At 39.2% G+C, this 21,567-nt stretch overlaps 1 protein-coding gene across 2 annotated transcripts; it reads left to right on the top strand.

Moving 5' to 3' along the window:
* The first annotated feature begins 1,036 nt into the window (after positions 1-1,036).
* On the top strand, positions 1,037-5,184 carry RPL22L1 (ribosomal protein L22 like 1). Of its 2 annotated transcripts, none has more exons than XM_030330071.1 (4): positions 1,037-1,108; positions 2,716-2,808; positions 2,974-3,095; positions 4,917-5,184. In XM_030330071.1, exons 1-4 carry the CDS (start codon positions 1,100-1,102, stop codon positions 5,059-5,061), a joined length of 369 nt encoding a protein of 122 aa, XP_030185931.1. In that variant the 5' UTR covers positions 1,037-1,099; the 3' UTR covers positions 5,062-5,184. The 2 variants fall into 2 exon arrangements, with proteins under 2 accessions (XP_030185931.1, XP_030185932.1); XM_030330072.1 differs by having other exon boundaries at positions 1,052-1,108; positions 2,719-2,808.
* The last annotated feature ends 16,383 nt before the right edge of the window (positions 5,185-21,567 follow it).

Genomic DNA, 21,567 nt, shown 5'->3' with positions numbered 1-21,567 from the left:
ACCCATCACACAAATTAAAGCACAAGGCAAGCACACAACAAGATAAAACAAGAGGTAGGAAATTAATGAACTAAACTTGCAATCATTTTCTGAGTGTGGAGTTATGATAAGGCCTCTCTTGGTTCTAGGCCAGCTCTCAGCACTTGCTGCTTATTATGTTCAAGCAGCGAAGGATCTCTGTTCTGCCCAGAGACCATCTAGGCAGAACCTTTGGGGTAGTCGCCTTTTTGGTGTGGTCAGAGGTGAAAGGGTCAGCATCTGGAAAGTCTTGACAATCTGCTGCAAAAATCCTTCCTTTTTAAAGGGATTCAACCAGACCTCCTCTGGTTCTGCTGGTTATCAGTTTTGGTGTGGTCAGTCGTACTGGCTTGGAAGGTACCTGGTCTTACCTACACTGCCCTTGGCCGCTTACATCACTGCTTGACCTAAGTTCTGCCTCACAAGAGTGACTCCATCTTAATTTCTACACAGGGCTAACTAAAACCCATGATAAAATTAAATCACACTCTACAAGTGAACAAGTGAGAGCAATCCTTTTTTTTTTTCTCTTAGAAGCTTTTTTTCCTCAAGAACCCAATTTATTTTGGCTCCCTGAAACACTTCCCTCAACAGTCATTTAGTAAACAAGACTCATAGATGAAACATGAATACAGACGTAACTTTTTCTCTGCATAATTGTAATTACAATATAAGACATAAGATCCCAAAACACCCTGAAATGTGACATTGTCTTGCCCTGATTGGAAAGAAGATCTAGGTGATCAATGAAAGATGATTCCTGCATCCCTCGGTTGTGTTTATCTGAGAGCGACCTCCCAGGAACTGCAGAGACCTCTGAGGTCCATGGCTTAGTGTTGTCTTTAGCGGAAAATCGTGAATTACTTTACAATGGCCACTAGCCGGCGCTCCCGGGAAACCTGACTGCGTAGGAAACCTAGCCACCCTGGCCACGCCCCAGTTTCCTGGGTTACCGGCCTCCACACGTTCTCTTCCGGGAGGCAGCGAGCGTACGTTCTCAGCGCGTGTCGCAGCACGTTTTGCTATAAATACGTGACGCGCGCCTGTAGCTTTCTCTCTGATCCCACGGTTGGCCTCCAAGATGGCGCCGGTGAGTGAGCGTTCTTTGGGTGGGAGCGTTCTTTGGTGTTACCCCGGTGTAGATGATTTTTACATCTACAAAAATTTTGCGAGTTGGGGACCTCTCATTCGAGATAAAGGAAGAGTTGAAATGGAGACTAGGTCAGGAACACAAGCACGTTGTTAAAATTACAAGTTGTTATTTTCGAGACTCCTGGAGACTGCCATGCGGTCTAGTAGAGTTCGAGCCCCGTCCGGAACTGGCTTGGGATGGGTGGCTGTGGCAGCGCAAGGAAGGAGGAGGCACGACGATGAACAAGGGTAGTAGGACAGCACTGGGGCCTTTTTCTTTTCAGTCTCGCTTCTGGAAATGCCGATGCTGTCCTATTCGTTTGCACCAGGAAAGAAATGTGGGTAATCGGGCCGGTCTGATAGCCTCGCCAGCGCGGAGGGAGCTCCGAGGCTACAAAAGTTTCAGAGAACTTTAGGACTAAAGGAAGAATTGTCATTGTTACTTCATGAAGGAATTTTTTTTAAAAGGTAGAAGTCACGACTTTAGGCAGATAAAACGTGGAAAGATCTTATTTACGTTGTTAATAAGGGAATCAGATACCAAAACCAGTCTAAAGAGCATTTGAAAAGGTAGGTATACGTCGGCAATTTACCAGTTATAAGTTTTGGAGGGGATTTTTTTTTTTTTTTTTTTTTTGGTGCAAATTACTCGTCTACCTAAAAGCAAACTGGCATTAGTACTTGGTATCCGTTTGGGTGGATCTAATTTGGAGATCCATCCTCTGATGAATACTGATTTGTCTGTTTTTAGGACATTGTCTGAATGTATACTGATAGTAGCCAGAGCAACGTTTTACTTGTACAGCCTGATTATGTGATAATTCTGAGTTTGGGATATGGCAAACTAAAGTTACATATGTTTTTTAAATTACATACTTGGATTAAATATCTCCTTTCTTTCTCTTATAACACAATAATGATTTAATTCTGTAGGCTTGAGTGGATAGAGTATCCTGTTCTGGTGTATAATTGAGCTTGGGTAAAGTGGTGTATACTACCTGTTTCCCATAGGGCCTGGCCTATAGTAAATAGTACCTGATAATTTAAAATTGAACATCAGTGACCTGGAAAATACTAAAAGCCCATAAAACTTTTCTTGATAATTGGAACAGAATAGACTTGGTTAGAGGTTCAAACCAACCCCAGGTCATGGTTTAATTTTAATTTAGAGTAGAAAGTAAATTGATTCTCTTATTAATCTTTTCCAGTTGTAAATATAGGATTCTTTGGAATTTTCTCATTCAGAGAACTAATAGTGGCTACCCATACACTTCATGCTTCCTTGAGTTTTGCACTTTTGAGACACTTGCATGGTGAACAGGGAGAATTACCATTGGATTTCACAAAAACCCGGTTTAAACAAGTTAAGGAGTGTACCCCTTTTCTGACAGACTAAGAAAAAGGGGTATACCCAATAGATAAATTCAGCGACTTTTTACAATTTTGCACCATTTCATAATATGACATCACAGTACACTTGCATCTTTGGGCTGATAACAGATTTTAAAGTTTTGCAATATAAAAATGAGTGAATGGACTAGTCCTAATTATGTTAACTATCTGTAGCAGAAAGACAAGAAGCCTAAGAAGTCAACCTGGAAATTTAATTTGGACCTTACTCACCCAGTAGAAGATGGAATTTTTGATTCTGGAAATTTTGTAAGTATCACTCTCCTTGGCTTGTTTTTATCATTGTATTAGAGTGCTTAATGCTTTAAGTATATAACTCTTGATTTTAACCTAAGCTCTATTCCTAGGGTACCTTCCCTAGTGAAAATCTAGGGTTTTCTTCCCTAGTTTTGCATTTTTTCTGTTTTAAAATAGGAACAGTTTCTACGGGAGAAGGTTAAAGTCAATGGAAAAACTGGAAATCTGGGGAATGTTGTTCACATTGAACGCATCAAGAATAAAATCACAGTTGTTTCTGAGAAACAGTTCTCTAAAAGGTTGGTATTTGTTTCCCATAATATTTTAGTTAAATGATGGTAATTGTGAATATTACAGAATACGTAATCCTAATATTTTCTCTTCATATGCAGGGATAGATGTGTTGATATGTTCAGAGATGCACGTGAAAAGTGTTTTGAACTTCCTAATAGCCTGTGTGAATGGAAAATATATTCAGTAACTGGGCCAATTACTTAGGCTGGTTGTCAGTAAGCATAAATTTTTGCTGGAATATAGGCTCCTGTCCAGTACATTATAGTCCCTGAAATCCAAATTATATGTAAACTTTAAGATGTTAGATGATTTAATATTAGAATATGTTGCAAGAAACGTGTCTAATGTGTAACTTGAAAGTAATGTCTCAATTTGCCTAATGTAAATGTTTTCATATATATATATATATATATATATATATATATATACACACACACATATATATATAAATAATTTAAAGGTTTTGGTGGTTGGTTTAGTATAGGCAGGTAGTCAAAGGTAACATTTTGCTTCCAGTTTTAGTTCATTTAATTTACTCAACAAATTTATATGGTAGCACTGTTGTAGGATTGGATAGCCCAGCAGTGGGCCAAGAAGCCAAGTACCTACCACCAAAGGAGCTTAAATTCTAGTGGAGACAGTGAAGTGCAGTATTAAGTAGTTGAGAAGTGAAGCTGAAGACGACAAACTTAATGTGAAAATAGAGGAGATGGGGCGCCTGGGTGGCTCAGTCGGTTAAGCGGCCGGCCGACTTCGGCTCAGGTCATGATCTCGCGGTCCGTGGGTTCGAGCCCCGCGTCGGGCTCTTTGCTGACAGCTCAGAGCCTGGAGCCTGTTTCGGATTCTGTGTGTGTGTCTCTCTCTCTCTGACCCTCCCCCATTCATGCTCTGTCTCTCTGTGTCTCAAAAATAAATAAACGTTAAAAAAAATTAAAAAAAAAAATAAATAAAAAAAAAAGAAAATAGAGGAGATGGTAGTGGCTTGGACTAAAGTAGTGACGCTTGTTAGCTGTTTGGTTAATCACTAGGGATTCAGGGGTGAAAACGTAATATTCTCAGGGATCTTATAATAGGCACATAATTGTAAAATGCAGTGCTATAATAGCTGTGTTGAAGGTAGAGATCGGGCTAAGAATTTGCAGAGAACCTGAGATCAGCAGTGTTGCCAGTCGAATGATGTAATTCCTGCCAGAGGGACCAGCATTAAGAAAGAAAAACAGAAGCTTGAGGAATGCTTGGTAGTTCAGAATTACCGTAAAGCATAAATGGAAGAGAGTGGCTGGAGTGATGAAATGAGACCATGCTGAAAGTTTTTTGTAAGAACTGAGCCATATGCTAGTTGCAGGTGTGCTGATCTTTTAGGTTCATCTATTTTGAGAGAGGAGGAGAGAGAATCCCAAGCAGCCTCCACCAGGCTCGATTGCAGAACCCTGAGGTCATGACTGGAGCGAAATCAAGTCAGTTGTTTACCTGACTGAACCACCCAGGCACCCTAATGAGATTATGTATTTAATTAAAACGTAATCTTGTTATGGCAGTAAAACTGAAGAGCAAGCTACTGTGGCTCTCTCTTTAGCTTCAACATAAAGGACGTTTATTTTAGGGAGGTGGGGGAATAGGGTTTGTAGGACATGAACTAATTCTAATTGGGGTTGAGAAGCTGCCTAATTATTCTTCTGTCCCCAGCAACCTTCCACAGTGTTTGATACAAATGAAATATTTTGGAGGGAACGTTAAAGATGAATACAACTGCATGTCTTACATGATAATCCTGTGCATGGTAGATAATTATGTTTCTTAATGAAATTCATGTTTTTATCTTACAGGTATTTGAAATATCTTACCAAGAAATACCTTAAGAAGAACAATCTTCGTGATTGGCTTCGTGTGGTTGCATCTGACAAGGAGACTTACGAACTTCGTTACTTCCAGATTAGTCAAGATGAAGATGGATCTGAATCTGAAGACTAGATAAGGCAGCCTCTTACAGGGTTTTGCTCGCTAATAAAACAAATGAAGCATGCAAAGGAAAGAAACATCTAGAAATGGACTTTTAGTTTATTGGTGAATAAAAAACACTGTACCCTGTGTGTTAAGCTTCTGCCTCTTCTGTTTTAAGCGTATGTTGTTTACATGATTCTGGCCTTTCCTTTGATAGTTTTTGTAAGCAGTATTTAAAGATTATTTATTTTGAGAGAGTGTGGATGGGGTGAGGGGCAGAGAGGAGACAGAATCCCACGCAGGCTCAGCACAGAGCCCAATGAAGGGCTCAATCTAATCAGCTGAGCGCCCCTGGTGCTCCTGAGCAGTATTTAAATTGCGTATAGCTGGTAGAATTTTTTTTTGTTTTTCAGGATTTCTGAAATTTTACTCCTTTTATGGGTGTCCTCAAAGTATGTAGTGATGCATAGGAAATAATGAAGAGCAGTATTGTGTATGATTATATAGTGAAATATTTTAAATTGTCTTGACAGTCTTAAACATTTTTGTACATTCTGAAAATGGCAATTCTGAGTGCCTAGAATAGTTCTTGCACGTAAGTGCTCACAACGGAAGCACTTGTGCCCTCTGCTTCAGAGGATGTGGACTCCTAATTCACATAAAAACTATGAGTGAGCAGGGCACGGCTCTAAACCAATGTTTAATTGCCTGTTTGACATCTCAAACCAGATGCCTTGTAAGCACTAGAATCTCAAAACCTTCCAAGTCAGAACCATTGATCTCTTACCCACTAAATCTGCTTTTGTGTTCCTTGTCTGAATTTACTTAGCCAATTAGAATCTTGTCCCCTCTTTGACACTTCCTTACTGGTAATTCTGAAAGTGGTTGTCTGTTGATTAGTTCTCAGTGGATGGACCCTTTCCCCCGAATAGTCTTTGAGCAAAGCAGAATGGTTTGGTAAAATTGAGATTGCAGGAGAAAAGAATACTGGGATGGGGATACTAGAGCCATACCAATTTTCTTGTTTTCCAGTGGTCCTAAGTAATGCGTCTTTTTCCTTTTCTAACCTGAAGGTGGTAACTCAGGTACTTGGAACACAGGCCCTGATACCAGTAGAATCATGTTGCAAAAATAGCATCTTGACTATAACAACCTGATGTACACATTTACTTAATTGGTTTGGGAATGTTTGGAATAATTAATGTTAATTCTTTTGGGGCGCCTGGGTGGCTCAGTCAAGTGTCCGACTGGCTCAGGTCATGATCTTATGGTTCATGAGTTCAAGCCCCATATCGGGCTCTCTGCTGTCAGCATGGGGCCTGCTTGGGATCCTCTGTCCCCCTCTTTCTCTCTGCCCCTCCACTGTTCTCTCAGACATTTAAAAAAGGGCTACTAGGTGGCTCAGTCAATTGAGCATCTGACTTGGGCTTGGGTCATGATCTCACTGTACCTGGTGAGATCTCACCGTTCTATATCAAGCTTGCTGTCAGCGTAGAGCCTGCTTTGGATGCCGTCCCTGTCTCTCTCAGCCCCTCCCCTGCTCTTGCTCTCTCAAAATAAACCGATAATATTTTTAAATGTTAATTCTCTTGATTATTAAGAACTTGAAGTGGTCCCTAATATTATTAACCTACTACCCTAGTACAACAACTCCTTTGTTCTTTTCCTGACAATAGTAATAACCTCTTAACTGCCTTGTTTGAATTGTTCGTGTTTTCTACCAATAGTTACCAAGATCCTACTGTGCTTCCTTTGTTGAGCATTGTGGATACAAGGGAGTAAAAACAGCCTACTCTAGTATGGTGAGGGAAACTGACTAGATAATCCCATAAAAACTTGAGTACAACAAAGGAGAGGCGTTTATAAAAGGGATTTGATCTAGTCAAAGAAGGTAACAGGAAGTATTTGAGCTAACCTAGAACAGACATGGTATTAGCTGGGTAAAGGAAAATGGGTGTTTCAGGCAGAACAGCATAGGTAAAATTCTCAGGACATTGAGAATCTGGTTAGTATAGAGTCTACCTGGAATAGAGTCGTGATTATGAGAAGAATTTGGAAAGGTAGGTGGAAACCAGCCCCACGCAGGACAGAAATCCATGTTTTCTTTTATCCTGAGAGCAATGGGAAGCTACTGAATTTTAAATAAACTAATGTGATACAATGCGATCCACATTTTGAAAAAGATATTTGTGTTGTGGAGAGTGGTTTTCAGAGGCATCACCTCATTCTCTCCACCACACATTCAGCTCAGGTCACAGAGAGTTCCTTATTGTTCTGAATATACCAGAGGCACCCCTGTGTCAGGGCTTACTCTGCTCGCCCCTGTGCCTGCCTGGGTGCTTCTCCCCTAGATGTCTAGTTGGTCTTTACTCTGAGCTCTTCTCAGTAAAGCCTTTCCTGACCCTATTTACAAGTGCAACATTCCAGTAATTCCCTATCTCCCTTATTTTTCTCCTACTATTTACCATGTACCATAGGCATTTTACTTTACTCTCTGTCTTCCTCCACTGGTGTATAAGCTTCCCAAAGACAAGTGTTTCTCTTTCTGATACTGCAATATGCAGCTGACTCTCAAAAAACTTGTTTTTCAAAACAATAAAATTTATATTGATACGTCCAATTCAAATTTACCATGACAGTTTTTACGTCATCTATTGTATAGTCCTATTTCCTTTCTCTATGCTGAAAATTTCAGCGACACCAACACAAGTATTTATTTGCTTTACCTCACAATACATATGTAATAGTCACCAAAAGCAAAACCAATATTACTATCCTTAATATACTTCGCAATTTAAGATTGTTTTGCAGTTCTTTTTGTCCTTATTGTATATCCCACTAGGAATGAACAAAGTCCTGTGTTTTAAACTCACTAGAGATGAATCATCTCTCTGTGGTTTGGGCACAAACTCGACATACAGGTTCATTTGTTTCATTTTACTTTTGATCTTAAAAAGTTCACTTAAAATCTTTTTCTATATATAACATATATATAGAAATAACATATATATATATATATATATAGTTTATTCAACCAGTTGTTTACTGATAGACATTTGAATTGTTTCCAAACTTTTGCTACTATAATTAGTGCTGCAGTGAAAAGCCTCCATCACACGCCTTTTCTTATTTTTGCCATTAAATCTTTGGAGTGGATCCCAAGAAGTGACACTCTTAGGTCAAAAGATAAATGAATGTGTAATTTCAATATATATTGCCAAATTTCCCCCCATGCGGTTTGTACCATTTTATACCCCCTGCTCACACACACTATCCTCTCTACCAGCAGTGTATGAAAATGCCCATTTTCCCATGGACTTAGCAACAGATTATGTTGTCCATTTTGGTTTTTTTGGTCTATCTGATAAGTGAGACATTGTTTTCAGGATAGTTTAAATTTTCATTTATCTTATGAGTGAGGATAAATGCCACTTAATAAGTTAATAAAGGACCATCGCCTGTTTGTTATCTCTAGGGCATACATAGGATTCTTGGTCTTTTTATTTTTTATTTTTAGGCACTCCCTGTATATTAAGGCTATTAAACTCTTGTCTGTGATGTATGTTGCACAGTTTCTTTTCAGTTTGTCATTTGTTTTTTCCCCATACTTATGGTGTTTGCTTTTGTCTTGTTGCTTTAGAGGCATTATTTTTATTTTTATGTAATTAAATCTATTAATCTTTTACTGATTATTACTTCAGGATTTTGAGCCATGGTTGGAAAAGTTTTCCCATTTTTAAGTTGCAGAAGAATTCATGTTTTCTTCTAATGCTGGTATGGTTTCATTTTTAAACTTTAAGTCTATGTTCTATTTTGAATTTATCCTGGTTTACAATTTGAAAAGTAAATCCAATGTAACCTTTCTTTTTCCCATGTGGCTACCCACTTACACGGTTACCCCTGATTACAAAGTACTCAGGAAGTCTGGATTAGCATTGATTTTCCTACTTGTCTGGAAATCCTTCCCATGGTGCTGCTGAAGTGGTTGCAACTGTCTACATTTGCTGCCTTAGTGTGCTTGGATGATATAAATGCCAGAAGGGCCACTTTTAAATACAGTGGTGCCATTTGTAAAGGGCTTTCCTCTTCCTCTTTTTTGATCCATCACCAGCCCCGTGTGGCAGAATATTATCTTCCCCATTTTGCATATGAGGAAACCGAGTCTCGGATGAACTGGCTGCCCCAGGATCACGCTGTACCTTCCACCTCTCAGTCCTGACCCAGTGCTTCCCCTGCCCTGGGGCGGGGCCACTTCCTCCCTGCACAAGGCCATGGTCAGGCATGGGGCGGAGGAGGAGCACTGATCTGGGGGTTGAGAGCTCTGCCTTGCTGACTACTGGCTATGCAACCTCAGACAACCCCTCTTTGCCACCTGAGTCTCCGCATCTGTGTGTAAAGAAGTGGTTGTAAATAGGCCGACATTTCTCGGTTTAGTAACCCCGCCTCCTTTTGATGAACACAGACCCGTCGTGGTGCCTTGCTCAGGTCTGATTGCCCTCCCCATGATATGGCTGATGCCTAAATATCCACACCAACCAAGGTTTTTTGGTATTTTTTTTAAGTTTACTTATTTATTTTGAGAGAGAGAAAGAGCGAGTGCGTGCGTGTGTGTACACGCAAGCAGAGGAGGGAGGGGCAGAGAGAGAGAGAGAGAGAGAGAGAGAGAGAGAGAGAATCTTAAGCAGGCTCCACACTCAGCACGGAGACCAACACCGGGCTTGTTCCCAACACCGGGCTTGTTCCCACGACCCTGGGACCATGGACGGATATCACTTTTTTTTTTTTAAATATTTGTTTTTAATTTTTTTTTTAACATTTATTTATTTTTGAGACAGAGAGAGACAGAGCATGAACGGGGGAGGGTCAGAGAGAGGGACACACAGAATCTGAAACAGGTTCCAGACTCCGCGCTGTCAGCACAGAGCCCAACGCGGGCTCGAACTCACGGACCACGAGATCATGACCTGAGCCGAAGTCCACCGCCCAACCGGCTGAGCCACCCAGGCGCCCCATGGACGGATATCAAGAGTTGGTTACTCAACCCGCTGAGCCACCCAGGCGCCCCAGTTTTTTGGTATGTCTATTCCAAAACACAACAAAGTAAGGTTCTTTAAATTTCCTAAATATAAACTTACAATATTAAATAAGGTTTTTAAGACATGCATGCTCCTTGAAAGTAGCATATGTCCCCTCCCCCACAAGATGTGGTACTCTCTAAAGTTTTTCCCTGTCCTAGATTTTTGTGTGATTCAAAAAAACCAGACCTGGGAATCAGGATCTACTATCTCAATTATGATTGATTGGATATGTTTTTCCCCCAAAGGAGGGATCCATTAACATGCAAATGTTCTTTCCCTCTTCTCCCTGAGGCAGAATGGTGAATTCCACAGGTCCTAGGCATGTCACAAATGTGTGGTCATTGATTGCTATTTTGCCAGGCTCTGTCCTGAAAGCTTATGGGTGACTTAGATGTGCTTTCTGTACCCAAAGAGCCTCAGTTTTAAGGGGGGCAGCAAACATAGGAACACACAATTTAGGTAAGTGTGGTCAGTGCCATGATAGAGACATAACAAGGTGCTTTGGAAGCACCTATACCCTGCAGAGTGGGAAAGGTAATCCAGAAACGCCTTCTGGAGGAGGCTGCTGACCTTGAGCTGTCTTTAGGGAATGATGGAAGTTAATGGGACAAAGAAGGAGAAAGGGATTCTAGGCACCAGTGGCCTTCTCTTTTAGAATCTTTACACACTATATCTCATTTAATCTCTATAGCTATTCTGCAAATTGCTATTATTTCCCTTTCACAAATCAGAAAACCAAGGACTGAGAGTGCTAAACAGACTACCTACGGTCACACAGCTAATAAGTTCCAAACTGGGACTTAAACCCAGGCCCATTTGATTTCAATGCTCATGCTCTGTAAATGGCTCAGTGTCAAAAGGTTTCTAAACTTTTCTCGGCCAGGCAATCCTTTCTCAGAGTGATGCATATTCGACTGGCTCCATTCAGCTTCTTGGGAGAATCAAGCATTTTTTTTTTTCCTGCCTGAGACCCACCAATTGGCCTGATAGAGGTTGTCTGGCACACGCCTTTGTTGTAATAAAATCAATCATGGGAGCGGGCCCACTGTTCGGAAGGCACGGGATTGGAAGATTCCTTATTTCATCACCCTTATTCTTTTCATGCAGGCATGAAACAAGCTTTTACAATGGGACTTCTCTCCCTTTTCTCTCCCTTTCCAGCTGTGGTCCCCAAAACTGAGAACAAAACTAAAAATATGCCCATTTTCCAAAGCGAGGTGTTTACAGTCTCCCAGAGCTTACAAAAGAGATGCCCCGGTTCCAGTTGTGTAAGCCTCAGTTCACTACCTGATTGCAGGACATGAAAAGCTGAAGACTCCAGGATGCTTGACTCATCCTTGAGAAATGAAGGCCTAAAGCAACGGCCGGAGCCGCTTACCTCCAACAGCAGAGTGATGAGAGGTGTGCTTTCACAAATGCAGGGTTATATAAGCAAGCATTTCCCCTGGACAGATACGGTCCGTGGGGAAAGACCCGGCCTGGCCCAAGTTTTTTTCCACCTTAGAGAACTACTTGGAAGAGAGATGGGACCTCAAAGGAAAAGAATCTGTGTAGAATGGGCCGCCAAATACTCAGGGGCTGCAGGTAGTAAGTGCAAAGTCTAGCAAAACGCATTGTGCAGGTCACAACTGTTGCAACTAAAGATTCTCACTGATAAATCTTTGAGAAATTCAGAAGTGTATCCTTCAAGAGAAAGAAAAAGGCTTAAACTTTCTTCTTATCCAGATAGCCACACCACCAAACCATAGCTCTTAAGTCGGAACTTCTCTGCTCCTTCCTTTTTGTCTGCAGCCCCCCTGCATTTTCAGGACAACCCTGGAGGAGCCAGAGGCAGCTACTAAAGTTGGGGGAGGGGCACACTTGGAGCCCCCTGGCACGCAAACTCATCCCACAACCTTTTCTCTTTGCTCAAGCTGCAACACAGGCGTCCTGACACTTTGACAGAATTTTCAGGTTACTTTTTTCCTTCCTCACTAGACTGTGAATACTCTGAGGTCAAATTGATCTCTGTGTGCATTTCTGGGTGAAGAATCCCAAGTCAATTAATTAACATGACTTCTTATTCATGAATGTGGAAGGATCAACCAAGTATCCCCCCAAATGAATAAAACAAATAACATCACAGAAAACCAGATGGGATGAGTACTTCGAAACAACTGACCCAGACATGGAAATACAAGGAACACAAGAAAGTTTTCCTCCGCCTAAGGAAACTTGAATCCCCACACTGAAAGGGTCAACTGTAAGCCAGGCAGGATGCTCATGTGGAAAGCTCATACTTAGACACATCCTGAAGAAATTTCAGAACTCTAAAGGATATAGAGAAAATCCTAAAAGCTTCCAGAGGGGAAACAAAACAGAACAGTTCACCTACAAAGAAATTAACTTGAATGGGACCTACCCAGGGTTTCAGTAAGTTTAGCAGCAGGAATATCTGGTTTTAATCTTAAACTGTATCCCTCATCAGCCATGAGAGTCCTTTGCTATTCCTGGTTTCATGTAATGACAAGACTAGACCAGATGATTTCTGGGGTCTTTTTTGGCTCGAATCCGCTTCCAATTCTTGTCCCTAAACTGCAAAGCTGATCTTGCCATTGGAGCTTACCCAATAAACCCCACAAAGCCACTTCACTCCATAATTCTACAATATGCACCACTGACTTTTTTTTTTTTTTTTTACTGGCTTATGCTTTAAAGGAGCATGTGTAGGGGAGCCGGGGTGGCTCAGTCAGTTAAGCAACTGACTTCGGCTCAGGTTGTGATCTCACAGTTCGTGGGTTCTAGCCCCATGTCAGGCTCTGTGCTGATGGTTGGAGCCTGCCCCACTTTCTGTGTCTCCCTGTCTCCCTGCCCCTCTCACACTCACACGCCGTCTCTCAAAATAAATAAATGTTTAAAAATAAAAAATAAATAAAATAAAATAAGTTCTTACTGAAAAGGGTATACAGTGAAAAGTATATCTTCTCCCTGACCTCTTCCAACCAGTTTCTTCTCTCAGATGCAATAACTATTACCAGTATTTATCTGGAGCTAATTTTATTTTATTTTAATTTTTTTTTTAATGTTTATTTCTGAGAGAGAGAGAGACAGAGCATGAGTGGGGGAGGGGCAGAGAGAGAGGGGGGACACAGAATCTGAAGCAGGCTCCAGGCTCTGAGCTATCAGCACAGAGCCTGACGCGGGGCTCGAACTCACAGACTGCGAGATCGTGACCTGAGCCGAAGCCGGACGCTCAACCGACTGAGCCACCCAGGCGCCCCTGGAGCTAATTTTATACATGTGTAAGTATATATGCATTTACTTTCTGAACACATGCTAATTCATCCATTCAGTCTTCTTTCTTGAGAACAGAAATAGTGTTTTCAAGTATAGTTCTGTAAACAGAAAACGCACAGTAAATGTCTGTTGGATTAATCTACCAACAAACACTCGTGAGCACCATACCACGTTACAGAATTCTGAAAAGATCATTCAGATCTTCTATTCCAGAGTTTATCGGACTGTGAAAAACAGAACTCTAGTTCCATGTGAATGTAATGTGTAGTACAACATCGACAGAACACATGGGGAAATGCTCAGTTAAACACAATTAAACAACGTTACCTCACGTGGGGACTTTTCAGGTCTTTATTTGTGAACTTTCATTCATTGGTTTACAAAAATGTACAGCATTTCCTAAACATACTGCATGATAGAGCATTTTTACTTACCAACTCAAGAAAGCATATTGAGTCTTTAGTTCTAATTTACTGGCTTCCAAAGAATGCAGTGGATAAAGAACATGTTAAATCATACCAGGAGGATTTAATCAATTAGCCATATCCAGAATGTGAGAAATTCTACAAGATAAGCTACCAGTTTCTTCAACAATAAAGAAGTAGCATTAACCAAAGGGGATAGGACTGTTGAGGGAATAAAAAGACTTAAGAGAAAAATCAATCAAATATAATGTGTAGACCTTTTTGGATTGTGATTCAAACAAATAAAATGTAAATGGACATTTTTGAGAAAGCAAAGAAAATTGAACATGAACTGGGTATTAACAATGTAAGCATTAACTACCTAAAATTTTTATCATTGTTAATTTCATTGGGTTTGAAAAGGGTATTATGGTTATGTTTTTATCTGCTAACAGTGTCAACCCAAGTAAAAAGGTAAACTGAGACAAGCTTAAATTACTAGTAATAGAGTTTATTCAGGCATAGCAGAGGAACTGGAATTTGGAAAATGTATGTTGTAGAAACTACAGCTGAGTCTGTTTGGGGTGGACTGTATTTATGAGCAGGGAGTGCAAAGAGGGTGGAGTCTAGCCAGAGTTCATGCAGTAAGTTCATTGCCTTGAGAAGGGGCAGGGTTTCTTGGTGGATGTTCATTGGTCAGGAGATTAGTTTCAGTTTTCTGTAAATCAGGCATTTACAGGAAATCAATCTCTCAGTTCTTAAGTTTTCTTTTCCTGAGGGTGTCTGCCTGAGATTCTCCATTTCATTTCCTCTGATTCTATTTTAGATTGCAATTCTTTCAGGAAACATACATACTGAAATATTTACAGGTAAAATGATAAAACTTCTAGGATTTTCTTTTAAATATATACTGGTAGTGCTTTTTTCCTCAGTATGAGTTTTTGTTACATGGATATGTTAACTTTGTAAACATTTCTTGTCCTTTACACATATGATTTGTATACTTTTTGTGTATAAGTTCTACTTCAAAAATATTACAAAACATTTAATTTGTTGTATTTTTTAATTTACAAGTAATACAAACAGATGGTTAAAAATTCCGTTCTTACTTAAAAGGATATACAGTGAAAAGTATATCTTCTCCCTGACCCCTCCCGACCAGTTTCTCCTCTCAGATGCAATAACTATTACCAGTATTTACCTGGAGCTAATTTTATACATGTATAAATATATATGCAAGCATGGCTTGGAGATAAATCCATGTGAGTATACATAGATTTTCTAACTGTTAATAGTTCTATGTTATTTTACTGTCAGCATTATCATACTTAATTTGAGTAGTCACTACTACTGGACCTTATTAGGTGGCTTACAGTTTTTGTGACTCTACATAGTGCTTGCATGACTGTCCTTACCCTCAGGTCTCAATATTTATGGGTTTTGAAATGTTAATAGATCTGGCCAAATTGTTCTCCAAGATGTTTGCACTAATTAACCTTGGTTTCCCCCACCAGTATATAATAGAGTGCTCAAGTTCACGATATACTGTTGCATACATAACAATGCCCTCAAGAGGGAGATATTTCCAAAACAAACTCACCTTTGATTGTAACAGTTCTTATTCTTATACCTTGAACAAGGAAGACGTGGTTTATTTACATATAAAATTAATACTGAGAAATGTCAACTGAAGTACTTCCAGAATACACTGTTTTCCCTTCTAAATGGTGCGATAAATAAATATAAATTTCAGAAAAATAAAATCAGAAAGAAAACGGAATTATCCTTATTTAACAAGAAGGCTAATGAGATAAACTGAAAGTTTTGAAAGACTGGCTTTTTTACTTGGATGCCATTTCTCTCTGACCCTATTTTTAGTCCCTGGTTCCTCCTCTGCTAGATCTTGCTGTTGTTTGTTTTAAAAATGTATATGAGTTCAAGCCTCACAATGGGTGTGGAGATTACTTTAAAAAAAAAATCTTAAAAAAAAAAAAATAAAAATTCATATAAACTTTATGTGGCAGACTATTTCTTATTGACAGTGATGCCTGTGTTTGGTTCAGGCTCAGTATTTAAGTGCTGAGCAGAGCCAGCAGCTGAGAAGGAACTTCTGGTGTGGGGTTAGTTTGTGGTCATCTGGGAAAAACAGTGGAGCAAAGGTGACTAGTCCTTGGAGAGAAGCAAGTGGCTGTTCAGGGGAAACTTTGTAACCTTTAGTGGCTTCTTTAGTAAGGATCTAAAGCTCTCTCCAGATAAAATGCACACCCGCAAGTAACACAGTATTTTGCATACAATTTTTAGGGGAGGAAAACTTCTTTCTTCCCTTCTAGGTTCTTTGGCTAGTCTAATACTTAAATTGACATAGGACAGGTTAACAAGAGAAAAAACAAATTTAATTTTGCATGGACAGGAGCCCCATGAAAATATAAAACTCAAAGAAGTGACCAAGGCAGGAAGCTTTTATGACTTTTACACAAGGAAACAATGAATTTATGACGAATTGACAAGCCAAAGGGGTTTGGGCCTCCGGTAGTAAATTAGTTAAGTAACCAGTTTTGTTTATGCAGCCTTCTCAGCCCTAAACTCTGTCTCTGGGGATAAGGATCCCTTCTACCCTCCTGGTACAACAAAAGTGACTTTCATATGGGGAATGTATTTCCTGCTTTCAGGAGACAGAGGAGATTCTGATTGCCCTTCTTGCCTTGGCTGTTCCCAAGTAATTTTAATTCAAAAAAATCATAATATAATATGCCAAAGAAGCATGTTTTGGGGTGGCACGTTATCACCCCTTCAAATCCAGTATGTTTTATAAGCCCTTTCTGGCCCTTGGCCTAGAAGGCCTACACAAGAAACTACATATATATTATAAACATATATATATAATTAGATATATAATATATATAATTATTTGTTGTTTATCTGAAATTGAAATTTACTTGGACATTCTGTAAATATATATATATGTATATATATATATACTTTCTATATACATTATATGTATATAACAAAATAGAATATGAAATATAAAAATACATTTATATTTCATAACCCAAATCTAAGGCAAGAGCAGATCTTGCAAAAACTATGACTATGTTACCTTTGGGTCCTATCTGGCTTCAAAAAGAAAAGAAAAGAAAAAGGAAAGGCACAGAAAAGCATCCACTGTGTGTGTGTGTGTGTGTGTGTGTGTGTATAGTGTATATACATTTTATAGTTTTACTAACCCTCGTGGAAATATTTCTAGCTTCATGAAGGGCTGTAATTGGATATTATTTCCATTAGATGGAGCTATGTCTTTGTTACTGGAGAATTTTATGAGTTTTCTAAAAGGAATGTTTCAGAGATGATGAATTTTAAGGTGAAATAGGAAAGAACTGCATATTAAAATTGTTTTTGGAGCAGTCATGTTATTCCTAACTTTTAAAATATCTTGAGTTGTTAATACAGGTGCATTTGCACAGATCTTATATTTTTTGCATGCTCTTGATATGAAATATATTTAATAAAACGATGCTTTTTTGTGACCCCCTTCAAAAAGACCCGAGCCAAACTTTTCTCCTAGAAGGATAGCTGTTAATAGTATTTCAGTTAGGGTATTTCAAGATACAAGTCCACAATCACTTGTTTGTGATTCTGAAATCTAAAAACCAGGTTTTGGAAATAATAAAACCAAAAAATTTAGTTAAATTTGAATTCTAGATAAACCCTGAATAGCATTTCTAGTGTAAGTATGTTCAGTGCAATATTTAGGACATACACAAAAAAATTAGTTGTTGTTTACCTGAAATTCAAATTTAATTGGGCATTCTGTATTTTATCATGGAACCCATTCTGCAAACCAAAGATTTTGTAACTTATTTGATTGGAAAGTGTAACTTATACTGATGTGATGCTATTTATAGTCTTTTCCCCACTTGGTGTGAATATTTGTATGAATTCTGCAGAAATATTAACACATTTGATGATAGATACCACCCTGACTTTACTGGAGGTATTACATAATATAAGGTATTTGTGCCATACTATCTTTTCAAAATTAGAAAAGTACAGCATTCAAGGGGCACCTGAGTGGCTCAGTCGGTTAGGCGTCTGACTTCAACTCAGGTCGTGATCTCGCGGTTTGTGAGTTCGAGCCCCGGCGTCAGGCTCTGTGCTGACAGCTCAGAACCTGGAGCCTGCTCTGGATTCTGTGTTTACCTCTCTCTCTGCTCCCTCCCCCTCATATTCTGTCTCTCTCTCTCAAAAATAAACATTAAAAAAAAAAAAGTACTGTATTCAAAAATACAGTTGCCTCTAAGGCTTTTATCTATCTATCTATCCATCTATCTAATTTTATTTTTTAGAAAGAGAGCGAGCGCCTGCTAGTGGGGCAGAGGGGGAAAGAAAGAGAATCTTAAGCAGGTTCCACACTCCACACAGAGCCTGATGTGGGGCTCCGTCTCACGACCCTGGGATCGTGAAATGAACCGAAATCAAGAGTCAGATGCTCAACCGACTGAACCACCCAGGCACTCCTTCAAGGCTTTTAGAAAAGAGATTATGAATCTGTAATAAATTATTTTTAGTAAATAAGAAAAATAGTTATGCCAAAGGTTACTTCTGAAGGCACTATTAGAAATTTTGAAAATCCATCATCAGTTCATTGTGGGTAATATGACTAGAAATAAACCTTCTAATTTCCTTTTGAAAAGTGTGTCTCAGTTTTATGCTGTCTTCAAAAAAGCAGAAAAATAATGCAAAGGAAGGTGCCGCTACAATTCAAACTGCAGAAGTGGTAGAGAAATCATTTGGTCCTTTTCAGACAGAAAAATCAACTTGGTCTCTGAAAGAGAGACGACCCCCTTTCCTTTCCTTCAAACAAAACAAACCCTGTGGAGGAGACTGCCTAACTTCCTTGGCATTATATTCCAGAATGCTGTTATTTCGCTACTTAGGAAATGCGTTCTCATTTGTCTTAAATTTGTTTGCATTCAGTACATATTTAATAGAGTTAATGTTAATGACAATTAAGAGAACTGCTCATCAACATTTTCACAAATACACCTTTACCTTATTGAATACCTATTGATTTTCTTCTCAGATTTCTATTTTCAGCCTATAAATAAATGTGAGATTATAAATACTCTGATAATAGGGGCGCCTGGGTGGCTCAGTCGGTTAAGCATCTGACCTCAGCTCAGGTCGTGATCTCATGGTCCATGAATTCGAGCCCCACATCAGGCTCTGTGCTGACAGCTCAGAGCCTGGAGCCTGCTTCGGATTCTGTGTCTCCCTCTCTCTCTGCACCTCCCCTGCTCGCACTCTGCCTCTCTCTCTCTCTCAAAAATAGACATTAAAATTTTTTTAAATAAATAAATACTCTGATAATTGAAAAATAAATAATATGAGATTATAAATAATAAATAATATGAGATTATAAATCATCTCAGTTCCCTTCAAAATTCTTCCATTGTAACCATTTACCAAACTTTATCATTATTACTAAAAAATTACCCTTAATCTTGTACATATATATACAAGATTACAAACACACACACACACACACACACACACACACATGCACACATACATCCAAGAATTATGCTCCAGACCAGTGTTGGTGTTTATGATGTGTCCACTAGGTCTTTTCCCGATAGGTCTTTTTTACCACATCAATTTCTTCTATCAACTTTGAAAATAAGTTTTTCTCGGCAAGTTACTTAGAGTTCCTTTTTTGTTTGGTATATATGGATATACTGCATGCAACTTTATAAATGCTGAAGTTACAAATGTGTGGTTTATTGTTACTCTGCATAAATGCTTGATGCCTAAAAATGATATTTTCTCCTTATGTGACTCAAGTAGGGAGAATAAGCTGTTGTGACTTTTTTTTTAAGGGAGAAAACTTGGAAGTTGGATTTGAACTGAGATGTTTTCCTCCATTATTAAAGAGACAAACAAAAACAAAATTCTGTGTTTTTTTTTTTTTTTCCTGTCTTGCATTATAAAAGCCATCCCTGTATCTGTAGCTGCCTGGATTTTGATTTGGGTATTTTGTCTGGATTTTCGTTTATGCGAGGATGATACAGACATCATTTCATTGTGCAAGGAAATAGACATTGTATAGTAGTTTAGAATGAAGCTCTGGAGAGAACCTGAGTTTGTCTCCAGGAGCTCCCTCAGTGTAAACTGGGGGCAAGGAAATCCATTCGGAGGGCTTCTTGTGAGAGCTTATTGTGAATGTGACAGAAGACAGAATTGTTATTCATAATTCCCCTTCACGTTATAAAGAGGGATTCTAATTTGCTGATGACAGGTATACAAGTATGCAGTTTGCAGGTGAGAGACTAGAGGAAGGAAAGGCAGCCAGTGGGGCTAGGTGCTTTTTGGGGGATGAGAGTGATGAGGAAAACCCCAGATGGCAACAACACTAGAGGGGCTGGGGAGAGTCAGCTTGGATTTGAATGCTTGCAGCAGTTTGCTGAGAATGTGTCATGTAGGACCTTTTTTCTGTTTCCCCTTTGAGATCTGTAGTAATCTATCTATATATTTTTTAACCTCAAAATGCTGAGAATGACTGTGTTTCTTGTGTAAAACAGGGGCAGGGGCCTGAGTCCTCACTGGTATTTGGAGAAGACAGAGTCAGCCTGTAAGGATGAGTGACAGCCTATATATTCATTATAAAGGAAAACGGTGCACTGCCTGGCAGGCCCAGGGGTCTAAAAGCCTCTCTGCACCCGCTGTCTGAGAGAGAAGAAGGTGTTTTGTAATAGGGAACAAGAGTGGACATTTATGACATTTGAACAGAGTTGTATCCGCAAAGGTCTGTGCTACAGCAATTAGAGATGGAATAGCTGGCGATTAGCAGTATAATTAAAGAAGACATTGTTTCTTAAAGTCTGAGACTTGAACAATTGGACACAGAAAGACTATGAATTCACACATAACATAATGAAATGAAATGTTTGAGGGAGGACTCAGCCTAGCATGTGATCTGGTTCCGTGAGGGGCACAGAGAGGTAGCAGTGGATGATACGGGCTATGAGAATACAAGAACCGAGATGGGGCCAAGCTTCCCTAGTAATGTACCTAATCGCTTCTGATTCACAGTTTCTTCTGTATTGAGAACAGTTTGGGGATACTACAGTTTTATTTGTGTACTATAGAATATTATTTTTGTTTTGGCCTTTATTTAAATGTTAATTAAGTTCATCACTAATCATTTCTTAGGGTATGATTGGTTCTTCTTAATAAAATTTTTTTTAACTTTCTTTTTTTTTAAAATTTACATCCAAATTAGTTAGCATATAGTGAAACAATGATTTCAGGAGTAGATCCCTTAGTGCCCCTTACCCATTTAGCAACCCCTCCCTCAACCCCTCCAGTAATCCTTAGTTTGTTCTCCATATTTATGAGTCTCTTCTGTTTTGTCCCCCTCCCTGTTTTTGTATTATTTTTGTTTCCCTTCCCTTATATTCATCTGTTTTGTCTCTTAAAGTCCTCATATGAGTGAAGTCATATGATTTTTGTCTTTCTCTGACTGACTAATTTCACGTCGCATAATACCCTCCAGTTCCACCCACGTAGTTGCAAATGGCAAGATTTCGTTCTTTTTGATTGCCGAGTCATACTCCATTGCATATATACCCCACATCTTCTTCATCCATTCATCCATCGATGGACATTTGGGCTCTTTCCATACTTTGGCTATTGTTGATAGTGCTGCTATAAACATGGGGGTGCATGTGTCTCTTCGAAACAGCACACCTGTATCCCTTGGATAAATGCCTAGTAGTGCA

Source organism: Lynx canadensis, chromosome C2, assembly GCF_007474595.2.
Source record: "Lynx canadensis isolate LIC74 chromosome C2, mLynCan4.pri.v2, whole genome shotgun sequence".
Lineage (NCBI taxonomy): Eukaryota > Metazoa > Chordata > Mammalia > Carnivora > Felidae > Lynx > Lynx canadensis.
The sequence above is the reverse complement of the archived record's forward strand: the minus strand, read 5'-3'. Positions and strand labels throughout refer to the sequence as shown.